Below are 15,407 nucleotides of genomic sequence, written 5' to 3'. Positions count from 1 at the left end.
TTAATAAAGACACAAAGAGAAGTAATCATGTATTGCCACTATTTTGAATAGTAAATCCTGCCGATCTCCGGACTCAGCTGACATAAGACCGTACAGAGCAGTGTAGTATGTTGAAAGTTTCTGACAGGATACCCTGCCTAATATTAGTCAGTCTGATAACATGAGCACCATGGACAGCTCCCAGGCTGTCCCAGGATCAGCATCTTGGGCAGCAATCATGACACATTTCAATATAGATTATTGATTTACCATCACTGCAGTGGGGAAAAAAGAAAAGAATGTATTGTAATAATAAAGTCAGACATTGCATTTCATCACTTATGACATCTGTATATTCTTGATGAAGTTATGACTGCAAACTGTCTTGATGACAATGTTCATCTTAGAAAAATGCAACAATGATTAAAATTCATTTGTAAATGTACACTGTTGTGCTGCTCTGATAAACTTGATGCACTATGTGTAACTTACTTTAATCCAGATGTTTTCATGTGTGCTGTGTGAGTGAAAGTACAGAATTTTGTGTTTTTGCAAAATGAATCTCTGGTGTTAAAAAAACCCCTGAGAACTAAAGGCCTTCAATCCAACACAGCATCATAACATTATCATTTATTTCTTTATTCATTCATTCATTATCTTTTTGACCCATTTCCATTTCATGTGTAGTAACATACTTCCTGTTGTACTCACCGATGACTTAATGGGATTTTCTCGTGTGAAATCAGGACCCTATATTATTAGTTCTCATGTAATGCATCCTTCTGGCTTTTATTGGCTTTGTGTTCACTAACTCAGTGTGAGCGCCAACAAATAAAGAGGAACTTGTTTGGAAGTAAACTTTGACACCTGCACAGAGGTCAAAGTACAGTAGTGGTGGAGAAGCAGCAGGAAAAGGGAAAAAAATAAGTGAAAGTAGGAATTAGTAGTCATATCACACATTATTACAACTCTAATTTTATTATTTTGTTGAAGCAGACGTGATCAGGGTGACAATAAAAACAGCAAATAAAGGGTGGAGACAGAAAACACAACTAGCTGCATTAAACAATTCAAAATGAGTCTGGAAGAAGAGGTCTGCTTATGTTACTGTGTCTGAAAGTGGAGAGAGTGTCATGGTTATTGGCTTTATTTGAGGAGCTTTGCAGTTGCCATAGAGGTCATGGTATTCATGGTCGTCATGGTCATGGTGGGCACAGCGATGTCTTTGAAGATGGGCTGTGTGAGACCAGAGTAGGAGACTTTGTTCTCGCTGAGAGTCCCGATGATCATCTGGCGCATTTCCCTGCTGGCATCACCTCGCACTGCCAGCAACGCCTGGATGTGTTCCTCCCTGTGGAGACACTTCAGTGTTAGCGCTCAAACAATGAGGCATCACCCAGAGGACACAGTAGAACATTTATGAAGAAACTCATCCCAGTCACTTAGAAGATTGGGTGTAATCAATAGTATGTTTAAAGAGCGTATATTGCCAAGATGTGAAAGTCAATTGTTCAACATCAGCGCCCAGCAGCGGAGCTACGCTTCCGCCATTTTGGACTGAAAGCCAGTAAAACGTCCGCGTAAAAAGTGACGTACAAAAGTAAAACAAAATTATTTCTCTTCTATTGTCATATTCTACCGAAATGACCTGTGTTAAACAATAAAATATAATAAATATAATAAGCGTTTTCAGTCCAAAATAGCGGCAGCAGCTGAGGTCTCTGTGCTTCTATACTCTTTGCTGTGCATGCTGAGCACCATTTCGACAGCAGGAACTTTACCCCAGGAGTAGGAACCTTTTGAGGAACTCACTGCATTTGGACTGCAGGAACCAGGGTCTAAATTAAGTTCTGGGGACATTTTACTCCACAAAAAGGCCCTGATCGGGGGGGAAGTACTTTCTGAAAGTACCAGAACTTTCGGAGTGGAGTTTGCAGGGATGACCGTCGCTGATTAATGAAACACAAACACACAGCACCGCTGCCTTAACTGTACCGCTTCATTCATAAACATGGAAGTACTCTAGTTTCAATTTAGGACCACTTTAGGACGAGGGGAGAGCTGATCTCTTTGTTTGACATTGAAAGTAAAGTTCGGCAGAAATTATTGGTGGAAACCCGGCTCTGGACTTCTGTCATGGTACTGCACCCCTCGTGTCAGACGTTTTTTTTTACTTGCATGTCTCACGCAACAGATTTGCTGTCATTTTAATCTCTGCAGCTGTCTCCTACATACTTTACTACATTATGATATTATTTAAGGATTTTATTTTATCATTTTAATTATCAACCTTTTATCATATAATCCTTATTTTCTTATTATCTGACCTTGTTCTTTGATTTTATTTCATCTGATAGCATGTTTTCTCCTTTATTGCTGTTTATTTATTTAGTGGTATACAAATAAAGTTTTCTTTAAAACTTTCTCAGAGCCTGTCGGATTACGAGGGGGAAACAGGAAAACTACAAACTGCACAGAAAGTGTGGCTGCTCCTTTGCTGCTCGACGCTTTGAAATGCTCGGACCAGATGGAACCGGTATAGACAGTCGTTTCATTGTGGCATGAACTCTCTTGTTAAGCGAGCGCAACACTGATGTGACGTTTGCGTTCTCCTCCAGGGGGTTACTGGGACGGAGGAATGACTTCAAATCAACAATGTTAACGTCTCAGAGTCCAAACCTCAATCCCAGCAGTCTGTAACAGTTTATGTTTTTATACAACCACAGTATTTTTTCTACTGATCAGTGTCAATAAAAACCTTATTATACCATGATCCAATGTTAAATGTAAAAAAAAAAAAAAAGTCGATGCACTGTAGGCTTGATAAGTTGAATATAGTTATTCGTTTAAACGCTGCTAATTTCTTAAACCCATTAACGCAACTTGTGATTTTCAGGTTGTAGCGGGCTCAGTTTTAAAGCTAGAGTGAAGATACTGGTATCATATGAAACTAGAAAACCTAAAGAATCATCATCTTATGGAAGAAATCATGTCATACTAGCTTGTCGTGAAGGAGGCTAAATAACGCTTCAAACTTACACTATATTTTTTTTTTTTTAAAGTTATTTTTTTGGGGGCATTTTTCCATTTTTATTGAGGACAGTGGATAGAGTCTTGAAAGGGGGGAGAGAGAGAGAGAGTGGATGCGGAAAGGGCCACAGGCCGGATTCGAACCCGGGCCGCCGCGGTCAGGACCAAGCCTTGATACATGGACGCCTGCTCTACCAACTGAGCTAACCCAGGCGCCCACTTACACTACATTTTGACGAGGAAAAACTGTCATGGCCATTTCCAAAGGGGTCCCTTGACCTCTGACCTCCAGATATGTGAATGAAAATGGGTTCTATGAGTACCCACGAGTCTCCCCTTTACAGACATGCCCACTTTATGATCATCACATGCAGTTTGGGGCAAGTCATAGTCAAGTCAGCACACCGACAGCTGTTGTTGCCTGTTGGGCTGCAGTTTGCCATGTTATGATTTGAGCATATTTTTTATGCTAAATGCAGTACCTGTGAGGGTTTCTGACAATATTTGTCATTGTTTTGTTTAGAGTATTAAATACTTGACAAATCTCCCTTTAAGGTCGATTTTGAACAGATGTGCGATTAATCACGATTTACTACGGACAATCATGCGATTAATCATGATTAAATATTGTAATAGATTGTCAGCCCTAGTTGAATATCATACACCTGTGTGTGTGTGTGTGTGTGTGTGTGTGTGTGTGTGTGTGTGTGTGTACCTGATGTCAGGATATTTGGACACCAGAGTGGTGACCTCCAGGAACAGCAGCGTCGGGTCAGTCAGCTTGAACACCTCAGCGATGGCGGCGATGGCACCACAAAGCCGGTCTGTGTCTTCACCCTACACCCAACAACCAGATAAAGTTAGGCATGTCCCTCCAACCTTACGGGGCTTTCCTGTCATTACCACGCCAACTGTTACACAATGTTTAGTCTACGCTGTGTACTGTGTTCCGTATAGAGAAATCATTATACGTCAACTCACAGCAGCCAGTTTCCTGAAGAGGAACTTGAACTGGTCGGCCTCCTTGATCATCCTCTCAGCTCCCTCCCTCCTCTCATCAGCGTTTTTAAAAGTGATCCTCTTCTGCATCACTGCTTTGATGTACTCCACCACCACCCTGCGCAGGGCCTCGCTGGTCATCTCCTGTACACACCACAGCCAACATATCACAACACTCATAGCTAATATGACACACACTAGATAGATAGACAGATGTTGTGGAGATAGCCTGCTAAGAGCACAGTGCTCCCGTCCTACCTGATTGAAGGGTTTCTTGATCTTGTTGAAGTCATTGAAGTAGTCCTCCACTGTCACACAGATGGTGTCCACAGCATGAGAGCCTGTCACCCACTTCCTGGTCATCAGCTCATTCAGGTGATGCTGGTCAATATAAAAAGCAATTAAATGGATTGGAGCATTTTGTTAATCAGTAGAATTTTCCTTAATTTGGCAATTGATCTATTTTAAGTTCATTTATGCATCAGTTAGTTAAGTTTTTTTTGTAGTTTCAAGAAAATGTGTTTTTGCTTTGTAGCAAATGTTTACAAAAAGCTAAAATATTCTTATTGGATAATTTATTCTGTGGTGTTAAAAGGTAACTTTGGTATTTTTTCAACCTGGACCCTATTTTCCCATGTTTACATGTCTATGTGACTAATGGGGACAAGAATTTCTGAAAGTACTGTGGGATGAAGCTGTAACCAGCAGCCGCGAAATGAGCTATGGTACTGTTCAGACCTGGTATTAACACGCGTCCTCAGTGATACGATCACAAGTGGACAGCTCTAAGTACAGGTGTGAACGCACTCAAGACGCTTCTCCCTGTGAATCATATTTTTATTGTTTTCCCCCGGAGCCTCCTGGGCCCCTCTACATGGTCGGGCCCGGGGGCTCGAGCCCCGGTAAGCCCGTATATAAAGACGGCGGTGCCGGGAGAGTGTGTATTGTCGGAACAGGGGACCGACGTGTAGTCTGTTTTGTGTCGCGGCCAAGTCACGACAAGAATTTATGACTCTCAATCGTCTAATGGGACATAGTGACAATCGTCACCGTCAAAAATATCATGTAGTCTGATCCTGGCATAACAACAACAATATTTCCTACTTACTTCGAGGTCTAGGAAGACTTCATCCAGTAAGAACTGACATCCCTCCTTGGCCACCTCGTTGAGTGTACTCTCTATGGCAGCATCACTGACAGTGGGCTCTGACGACTGCGAGTACTTCCTCTTCAGACTGTTGATGGACTCTCTGAGGAACACATGGGACATCTGTCATGCATTACAATATGGAGCCCAAAGTGTTCCATATCAAACTAGAAGTACTCTCGGAGAGCGCAGACCTCCGCCAAGGCAGGTTTCATGTACGGTCATTTTCGCCTATTCCAAAATGGTTTACTTAACGGACTATTTCTACATTTCCTTCTCACTCTGCTCCAAGATATTAACCAAAGATATTGGTGAGTTGTGCACTTACACCCCTCACTTATTACTCTTCACCTGATAATTGATGATTCTGTCAGAGGCCCAGGAGTGTGGACATTTAATCAATCATTATTACAAGATAATTTATTCAATGAGTTAATTCCTGAGACCACTGGATTCTATTTACCATTCTGCCCTCAACTGGTGCCAGTTACAACACTCACCACTGCACTTCTACATGAGAAGTTGGTTGGCCTTCCCCTGTCTGCCAACCACCTTGACATTATCCCATTATCCCATTATGACCAAAGTTATCATTGACTGAAAGTGTAAACACTAGTTAATCATGTATAAAATGAAATCTTACTTGAATGTCTGGCAGTTGTTAATGATGGCGATCATGTACTGTACGTAACACTGAGGCAGCTGTCTGTCTCTCAGGTGCTCCTCTTTGTAGGTCATTGCCTCCTCTCTGTACCTACACACAACAAAACACACACACACACACACACACACACACAGGTTAGGTTTACACAGTCACTGTTAGAAGGACTGCTGTACTTTGTTACTTGATCTCTGTTTGCGTATAACCAATATTTAAAGGGTAACTTTTTGAACAGAGAACACAACAGAGAACACATGAGGTCTGAAAATTAGAAGTGCACACAACCATGGAAAATTACACAGATTTTAATACTATGTTAAATTAAGATATTGTTCATTTGACCTTAAATTAATCCTTATAAATCTATCCTATCCTTAAAAGGATAGGTTTAAGAGATCTCTATCACGTCAGAAAGAAAATCGGAAAGTATGAAAAGAAAATACCTGATGAGGAAAGTGTTCATCTGTTTCAGGCAGAGCTTCAGAACTTGCTCTTTGAAATCCCCGTCAATCTGCGCAGCGACTTGCAGGTTCTGCTCAAACATCTGATGGAGAGTAGAGTGGAGATACATTAAAATAAGGAAAAGAGAGAGAGAATGAGTGAGATAAGATGTTTCATTTAAAAGGACCAGGAAGCAAACATACTGTGCAGTGGCTTTGGGAAGTATCCATAACCCTTCACTTCTTTCAATACATAATAAGTCATAATGGCTAAATGTTTGCAAACATATTCAAATTGAGATTCACAAATACTCATTTACAGTTTGGATCACATGCTGCACCTTCAGCCCACTGAAAATCTGTTAACTCATCGTCTATATCTTCTCATTGCTATTCAGGGTCAGGAATAGTTGATGGGTGTGTTACCTGAAAGACAATGGCGGGCAGTGTGGTCTGGTAGTATCCGTCTTGGTCAGCCTCAGGCTCTGTTTCTTTCTGCCAGTCCTTCTTGTCTGTTTCCAGGGCCTTCCGCAGCCAGCCTGTTATATTAGACTGAAAATATGGACAGTCAAAACAGAGAGTCGGGATCCACACTGAACAAAAAGATGCTTTGTAACATTGTTTCTTATTAATTATGACACGTTGGCATTTTTATAAAGTGAATATTTATATGCTCTGTGCAGGGGGAAGGTGCAGGGATGGGGGAGGAGGTGTGACAGACAGGGAGGCAGGACAAGACACGGTGTTGGTCTTTTTTTTCGTAATTAGTTACTATGATTGGATGTCAGGTCTATTTTCAGTGCAGCACTCACAATTTGATTATGTGTTGATTCCAACAGCAGGTCCAAATGAAATAAAGGCAGGCTACAGGCTAAATAACTTGAACGGGACATGCATTACTATTCCTGTGAATGTGTGTGTGGTGCATACTGTAAAAGTCTGGACATATTTGCTGAGCAGGTCGTCCACCACATCTTGAGGCAGCAGAGACTCCAGCTGGTTGATGTCACACTCTGAAAGGAGCTCGGGATGGCCCATCATCTCCTCGCTGAAACATACACATGCACAGATTAACTTAAAATCACTTCCATCAGCAGGTGCTTCATGAATTTGGTGTAGACACGTACACACACACACACACACACACACACCCTACGCACTGGCTCTGTTATTCTTAGCTACTATTCTTACTCTTACAACAGCTGGCTCTAGATAGGACCATTAGTGTTTTAATGTCGGCCATCGTAGTTCTCCTACAAGCTTCACACACGGGAGAAGTTTCAGTTGGTTGCAATCTGAAACCTCACCACTAGGTGCTTCCGAATCCTACACACTTTAGACTCAAATGAAGCACATGTATATCGATTGTGGAATTGAAGTTTCAATTTCAAAATCGGAAATCATGACACATAGGTGAATCGATTTTTTCCCCCCAACCTCTATAATCCAACACTTTATAGAGGTCACCAAACTCTCATCACAAATGGTGCCAGAACAAACAAGTAATGTAAAGCCCCGTGGTCGGGGCAAGCCAGAATGATCCCTAACAGCAATACTGAGCCTCACAAGTTTCACCTGTGCGATATTGACAGATAAGGTTCTGTCTTTGAATTGATGAATGTCCCACAATAAACACCATGTACACAGACAGAGCTGGTGAAAGTGTGTGTATGTGTGTGTGTGTGTGTTTTTACCTCTTATACGTGTTGAGGACCCAGGTTAGCATGGATACGATCTCATTAGCCTCCAAGTCCTCAGCGGCCAGTTCTTTGACACGACAGGACACAGCATTGTGGTAGAGACCGAAAAACCTGAAACACACATACATACATGTAAGAGAACATGGTATGGTATGGTATGGTATGGTATGGTATGGTATGGTATGAGAATGTGGCTTCCATTTCCAATTTCAACTATACTTCAACTATGCTTGGAGGTGGAGGCCGTCACTGGTCAGGCAAACTGACCTGTGATGACAGAAAACTACTTCATTTAGTGTCTGTTACCTGTTGAACGTGTTGTAGTGCTGGGGGAAGCACTGCGCCATGAGGTTCTTGACAATGATGAGGTCATCCAGGACATATTTCCTAGTTATTTCTAGAAGACGAACCAGCCACATTTTATCAACCTCTCTCGTCACTGACTGGGTGCCTTCAATGCGGGTGCTGACTGTACCCTCCAACACCTGCAACAGAAGCAGATCAAAGACTTCAGGAGAAGCCAGAAAAGCAAAACCTCTTACCAGCTAAAACTACCATGAATCCTATAATGTGCCCTGCGTTCACAGCATGTAATTACATCTCAGCATCTAAATGTAAGGCAAAAGGAAACCTACTGGTGATAATATGTTCCACAAACACAGTCATGACAGTCAGACCAAGGCCTTTCATTCTTGACGGAAAACGTTACTTTGAATCAGCCTTCAAAGCGACCTCCATATGGCCTCCATGTTTGGGTATAGGTCATTTTAGACTAGACCTGACTGCTGTGTGAAACGTCGTGATGATTTACAAGGAGGAAGGAAGAGAGAAAGAAGAAAAACAGAAGAACATAAGTGTGGGATAGCACAAAGAATCGGAAGAAGAGTCGGCTGAAGAACAAGAAGAGTTAGAAGGCAAAGAGGAAGAAGGAAAAGGAAAAAAGAGAAGGTAGAGGGTTTGGAAAATAAAAAGGGAAGAAGGGTTGGACATGGAAGAAGAATCAAACAACGAAGAAGAGGATGTTTCGGATGAAGACAAATGGTCAAAGAAGAGAAAAACCAGGGTCCACAAACTAGGGGCTGGATAGTAGCTAACCTCAGATAATAAACTTTATTCTAATTGTCCAAGTAATATTTGTAAGAACTTTTGAGTATTTGAAGAGTATGCTGTGATCCTTCATCACTCCTCTTACCTCAAACATCTTGTCCTTCCACCGTTTGGGTCGCCCAGGTGGAATGAACCCAGTCTGCTTCTTACGGTCGACCAAACGTCGATCAATCTTCTCCTCCCGCTCAATGATGCGAACCACTGACACCAGCATGGTAGGGTCACGACGAACCGTTAACATGGCCCTCTGCAGCACCATCCACAGCTGCTTGGCCAACTCGTCTGACAACCCCTGAACCTGGAAGGGAACAGGAGGAGATTGAGAACAGACTGCCTTAAAGCATTGGCCTATGTGGTTATATATATATATATGTGGTTTTCAAAACTCATTTTATTTGACTGCTTTCTTGGCTGCTCTTTAATTCACTCTGAGTGCGACACGCGCGTGCGCACACACAGTGAGTATGACATGACCCTGTTGTTGTACTGATGGAATTAGTGCTGTGGGAATGTACATTATACTGATTATACTGTTATAAAACTTTATAATTATCACATAAACTTACATCTTCGAAGTAAATGGAGATGAGGTTCATGTCACTAGTGTTCTTGCTGTCCATACGGTACTGCTCATACATGAGATCATCCCGTGAACACTCCAACTCCATCAGCTTCTTGTGGGCCTGCAGCAGCTCCCCCTCCTCGATCAGCTGCTGCGTATCTGACACAATCTCTGGGACTGTACACGTAGCCGAGTGACAAAGACACACAGAGCAAGAGAAAACAGGAGAGAAGTTCTCTGTGAGTCGAGTCAAACTTCAAAGATATCTTGTTGTCTCAAACCAGTCTAAAGCCTGGGATGTTTCACTATATTGTCTGCGGTGGGACGCACAATTGTTGACATCTTTTAGGTCGGATTGAACTAAGCTTACCGGAGAAAATGTTTTTAAGGTTTTCCACAGCTGAGGCCAGCTGACTGTGTTGAACTACGGCATCCTTGACGTCTTTCAGGTTCTCTATGGTGTTGATGCTCTGCCTCCAGTCTTTACTCACGTCAGCCAGTGAGCCCTGGATGTCTTTGACGTCCAGCAGAGCACTGTGCAGCTGGGTCAGTCCAGTGCGAACGCCATCCAGCTGGGACTGGATGGCTGCCTGAAGCACATCAGGGGCCATCAAGAGACAGTTAGTTCTATTGTGCTTTGTGTCAATTAATAATATTGTGGTATATGATCAATGCTTCATTACTTACTGAGTATGTGTCACACTTAGCAAACCTGTGATTTTTCACTATTTTCTGACATCTCACTGACAAAACAGTTGCTAGATGTAAAATGAAGGAGTGTAAACTGAACGACACTACACTGTTAACACATCACCTTCAGTCTGGCCTCCACAGAGGCCTTTTTGCGCGCCTCTCTTCTTCTGTACTGCTCCACTTTGTCCAGCTGGTCCGATCGCTGCAGCATCCCTGCCACACGCTGCACCGCCGTGGCAACCGCCTCCCGACTCGTCTCCTCCATAGCGATGCTCGGCAGTATAAAGTACCACTCGTATTCAGAGGCTTCCTGCAAACACTCTTGAGCTGAAAGAGAAAAATACAGACTGTCACACCAATAGATAAGAAAAAGTTGATCTTTTCTTAAACCAAATACAACACATTCAGCAATAATTCCCGTGTTTTCCTATCACATTGCACTATAAAAAAAAGTCACAGCAGGTTGTTCTCTATGGAAACAATGTGGCACAAGAGTCCAGGCAAATTTAAAGGCACATTCTATAAAACAAATATTGGTATATCATGTTCACATCTCGAGTTAATGACTAGATTCAGCTTTTCAGTGGTTTATAACAGTGTTGTGATGTACCAACTAACAGCGAGTGAACCATGGCGTCACAAAAAACACAGAAAACAGCAGTTTCACTGTTGAGCATCAGGGCAATTGTAAGAAAAGATATATAGGTTAAAAAATAAATATAGCAATATTTCTCAGGTGGAACACACCTCTAGTGTGTGTAGAAACTATATCTAACTATATATATATATATATATATATATAAAAGGGGGGAGTCAAAAGCACTCTTCTGGCAAAATAAAAAGCCTTATTCAATTGGCTATTTCATGATGAAATGCTAAAAACAATGCTGGTACATGTTCAGATTGGGTAACAACCCACGCATAGCGGAACAAACAGCCTTCTTCAGGGTGTAACCCTCAGCACACAGCTTGCCCTTTTGTGAGTACACAGACAACTAATGATTGCAAACACTTGAGCAAGAGGCCAATAAACTCTCAGGTGACAAGTGCAAAATGTGGTCACTAGATGGCTCTACAGGATGTCAAGAAAGCAGAGAAAATAATGAAAATAGAATAAGAAAACATAAATATACAGATAAAAAGACAAAAAAAAGTAAATAAGTAATAATATATATTACCATTTATGGCAACAGTACCAGACCACATGCATAAGAGCCACTACAAAAAACGGACTAAAATCTATTTCCTCGTTTAGTCCTGGATATATTGTGACACATAATTTGGTGGATGTAAAAAGTTTCTCTCTGCAGTAACAATTTTAGTCGATTAGTTATTTTTGATGGTTTCTAGGCCTTCAACCATGAGGCTGTCTGGATTGCTATTATGCACTTCATAAAAGTGCTTAGCCATAGCGTAATTCAATTAGCTTTTCGGATTGCATACTTATGCTCAGAGGCTCTATCTTTCTTTCAATCGTCTCTTTGTCCGTCCCATGTAAACACAACCACAGGTACAGGATAAACGGTACACAACAAAAGTAGTGTTACAGTTAATGGACGTTTTGATGTCGTACACCTTATGAGTCTTAAGGTCACTGAATTGTTTACACTCCTTTATATTAGCACAATGGTTGCAAAAGCCACATTTGTATATATCGATCTACTTCAGTATTTGGTTCATGCTGCAGACTAATCCCCTCCCGATGACCCTCGACCCTTTCTCCATGGATAACACGGGACAATGTACAAAATATGGCAGGAGAACATTAAAGGACTGCCCTTCTATAAATGTATTAGATATATAGATATTCAGCTGTCAGCTGTATTGTGTGAACAGCTGCACTAGTTTGACTGTAGCTGAGTATGGAGTCAGGTTAGTAGTACTAGTTGGTAGTGACGTCAGTGCTGGTGCTGTTGTGATGACAGCTAGCGAGCTAGCCGTTTACCTGCTAACGTTAGCGTAGGTCTTAATGTGACAGCTGGTACACAGCAGCCGGGTAAACTATTCTCTCGGACGTATAGCTAATGTCAAATAAAATCATTAGCTACCCTTGATAATTAACTAACATCTCCCAGCTCAACAGATTCAGCTAGTAGCATCAGCTAAGCTAACAACAGACGGCTGGAGGCTCGCTAACACCGTCTGAAACTAGCTCTCTATAATAAACCACAAGAGACGGGATTACCTCAGACACTCAGGGTCTAACCGTGGGGAGGATGAAATGCATTTCAACAGTTATAACATTGATATTTGGGATGAAGCTGTCTGTGGTTGTGGTTCCTCTTCCTCATTGAGCTCCGACTCCTCCTCCTCCTCCTCCTCCCACCACCACCAGCTGATGCTGCTTCGTTGGTGTTTAATGGAGGTTGAAACAACTTCACGGTGCAGTACTGCCACCAGCTGGTCTGGAGTTTAACTACTCACTAGTTTTACTACTAAAGAAAATGAAAATAATAATACTATTAATGATAATACAAAAATAAATAAAATAAATAAAAAATAAATGCATTACATATTATATGATAATGATGAAGAAATGAGAGACTCCTCTATAACTATTCAGTATTATGTTTCACTTTATACTTGGGGGACACAGAGTGAATATGCAGCACTAAAACATAAAACCTATTAAATGTGGGTCCTGCTTTATTACCTGACCTTATTACCAGACTTTGCATTTTAGCAACGACATTAAAAACTCCAAGTTTTATTAACCTTGACAGGACAGAAGGAAATATTTTTGACCCTTTAGAGGAAATGTAGTTTGAGTTTTTATTTATAATGTCCTCGACTGCTCTGATGGAGCCACGAGTACAACTCTGAAGTAGACCTACTTGAATTTCATAAATCCCAGCAGATATGTGACATCGTATTTTCATGTATGGTAACTTAGTGATTTTGTGGTAATTTAACTGATTTGTTTAATATGCAGCACTAAAACATTAAACCAAACATGTTAATTATGGGTCCTGCTTTATTACCTGACCTGTCCCGAGGAAGGCCCCAACTGTGTCAAAGAAAGACCTTCATTATGATAACAGGTTGATATGGTAAATATGCGCACAATGACGCAATGCTGCAAATATTGCGAGACTTTGCATTTATGCAACAGCATTAAAAACTCCAAGTATTATTAACCTTAAAAGTACAGAAAGAAATATTTTTGACCTTCTAGAGTAAATTTGGATTTTTAGTTCTAATAAAAATGTTCCGACATCTCTGATGGAGCTGGACTCATCCCGAGGACAGCTGCGATGATCCAAATGTTTTACTATAAATCGACCGGGAATCTGCGTTAAACAGTCAAACTGAGTGATGTGTAGAAATCTCTGTAGGTCATTTACCATTATATCCTCACTGATCCTGTTGTCCTGTCGGGAGATTTAAATAGGCTTCATTAATGAAGGTTCAGATGCTGGCACTTGCGTAAAATGCGCACAACGCCTCTTTCAATGTGGAGACGCACATACTGATCCTGCTGCTATGTGATGACTACAAGTTTCATAAACTCAAAGGAAAGAATATTAAATATAAACAGTCAGTGTGAATAAACACACCGGTTTGAGGATTACAACACAATGAAGACGCAAAGGTAAGACACACATTTTAAACATTTCCAAGATGAACAGAAATTAATTTCATACATCCTTATTAATGACTAAAGCACATTTAACATTTACAGAGAATTTGAGCTTTTTTTTCATCTTAATTGGAAGTGAGAAGATTATCTGAATACTGATAATGCCAAGGAGGTACTATCCTATTACCATGTAAAGACCTCAGTGGAAGAGCAGAGGCCAGGGACACACTCAGTATGGTAAATTTAACATTTTAGATTACATACAAACAGATACATGTGTAATAATTCTCTGCATGGGCTGAAGAATTAAAGCTGCTTTTACATTTAAATGTTCACCATCTTCTTCTTCCCACAGGTATTCTGTTGTGTGAAGGAAGAACACGCAGCCATCAACATGAACCTTCATTTTCTGGAAAATGGGACTGTGATGCTGAACTTCATCTACCAGAAAGACCTCTTCTCCCTCACACAAGGCTTTGTAGTTAAGGTACTGCTATCAGTGTGATGCAAAACAGTATGAGATAATTGATGGTGTCTCAGTGTCTGTCTATGCATCACGCCTGTAGAAATCATTCAGTGAAAACAGGGGTGTCTTTGTGAGAGAACATATTAGAATAATATCTGAGGTGTGAACTGAAATGTTTGAAGGTCTGATATCGTCTCTATGTAAATATGGGATGTTTCAATGGAGGTTTGGAGCTGTATGATGTTCTCACACAACACATTTTCTTTGTGGTATTTCTTCAGGGCCTGGTGGACTTCACAGACGTCCAGATCTGTCATGAGCTGATCAACAGCCGTGCAGAAAATTCCTTCAACAAGAGCTGTGGATCAGAGATGATTATTCCTCTTCCTCATCCTCCATGTTCACCTCCAACTGCTGCTCTTCTCAAGCTCAATGACTTCCATCAGTCTCTGCAATCATCAGATCAGGTCTTTTGAGTCCACAAGAATTAGCAGAAAACACATTATAGGAAAATATAGAACTGTCAAAATGCCATACTTTGTAAAAAGTTTTTTTTACTTTAAACATACCAACTGCCTTCTTGTATTGTCCGTAACAATTACATTTGTGGAAGCACAAAAATCTGCATTTAAGCAAAACAACAACAAAAAGAGTCTAAACTCGTATAAAGTCTGAGTGTCTTGCTCCTATAGGAGGTGGTGAGGCCTTTTGCATGTCTGTGCCCAGGGGACCATTGTCTCATAATCCGCACATGACTCAAAGCCTATAGTCAAATCAAACCAAAATGTCGAGAGAGAAGTGAGAAAATATGTTTCTTTTTAATGTATTTATTTATTTTTTTTAATTTTGTTTGAACTACCCTTAACACTGTGATCAAGTTGGAAAAAAACTTCATAGCTCCACATGGCACGATGTTGTGTGAAGTATCATGCAGGTGTTCCTTGCTTTCTGCTATTCAGTGACAGCCAAACAGCAGCTGGCTGCAAGCCACACCTCCCTTTACCTGCTGCTCTCTAAAGGCAGCTGGCTGACACCACACTGTG

At 41.1% G+C, this 15,407-nt stretch overlaps 1 protein-coding gene across 1 annotated transcript; it reads right to left on the bottom strand.

Annotated features, from left to right (window-relative positions):
* Positions 1-941: 941 nt before the first annotated feature.
* On the bottom strand, positions 942-12,670 carry exoc3 (exocyst complex component 3). The gene is made up of 16 exons (XM_074652223.1): positions 12,504-12,670; positions 10,440-10,645; positions 9,996-10,215; positions 9,630-9,802; positions 9,149-9,361; positions 8,263-8,441; positions 7,951-8,067; positions 7,187-7,304; positions 6,683-6,808; positions 6,260-6,360; positions 5,799-5,909; positions 5,117-5,258; positions 4,267-4,389; positions 3,991-4,152; positions 3,725-3,846; positions 942-1,330 (listed from the first exon to the last, which is right to left on the bottom strand). The coding sequence occupies exons 2-16, from the start codon at positions 10,581-10,583 to the stop codon at positions 1,126-1,128; spliced, it is 2,256 nt and encodes a 751-aa protein (XP_074508324.1). The 5' UTR covers positions 10,584-10,645; positions 12,504-12,670; the 3' UTR covers positions 942-1,125.
* Positions 12,671-15,407: the final 2,737 nt, after the last annotated feature.

Source organism: Sebastes fasciatus, chromosome 11, assembly GCF_043250625.1.
Source record: "Sebastes fasciatus isolate fSebFas1 chromosome 11, fSebFas1.pri, whole genome shotgun sequence".
In the NCBI taxonomy this organism is placed as follows: domain Eukaryota; kingdom Metazoa; phylum Chordata; class Actinopteri; order Perciformes; family Sebastidae; genus Sebastes; species Sebastes fasciatus.
Note: the sequence above shows the minus strand (reverse complement) of the source record. Positions and strands in the feature narration are given on the sequence as shown.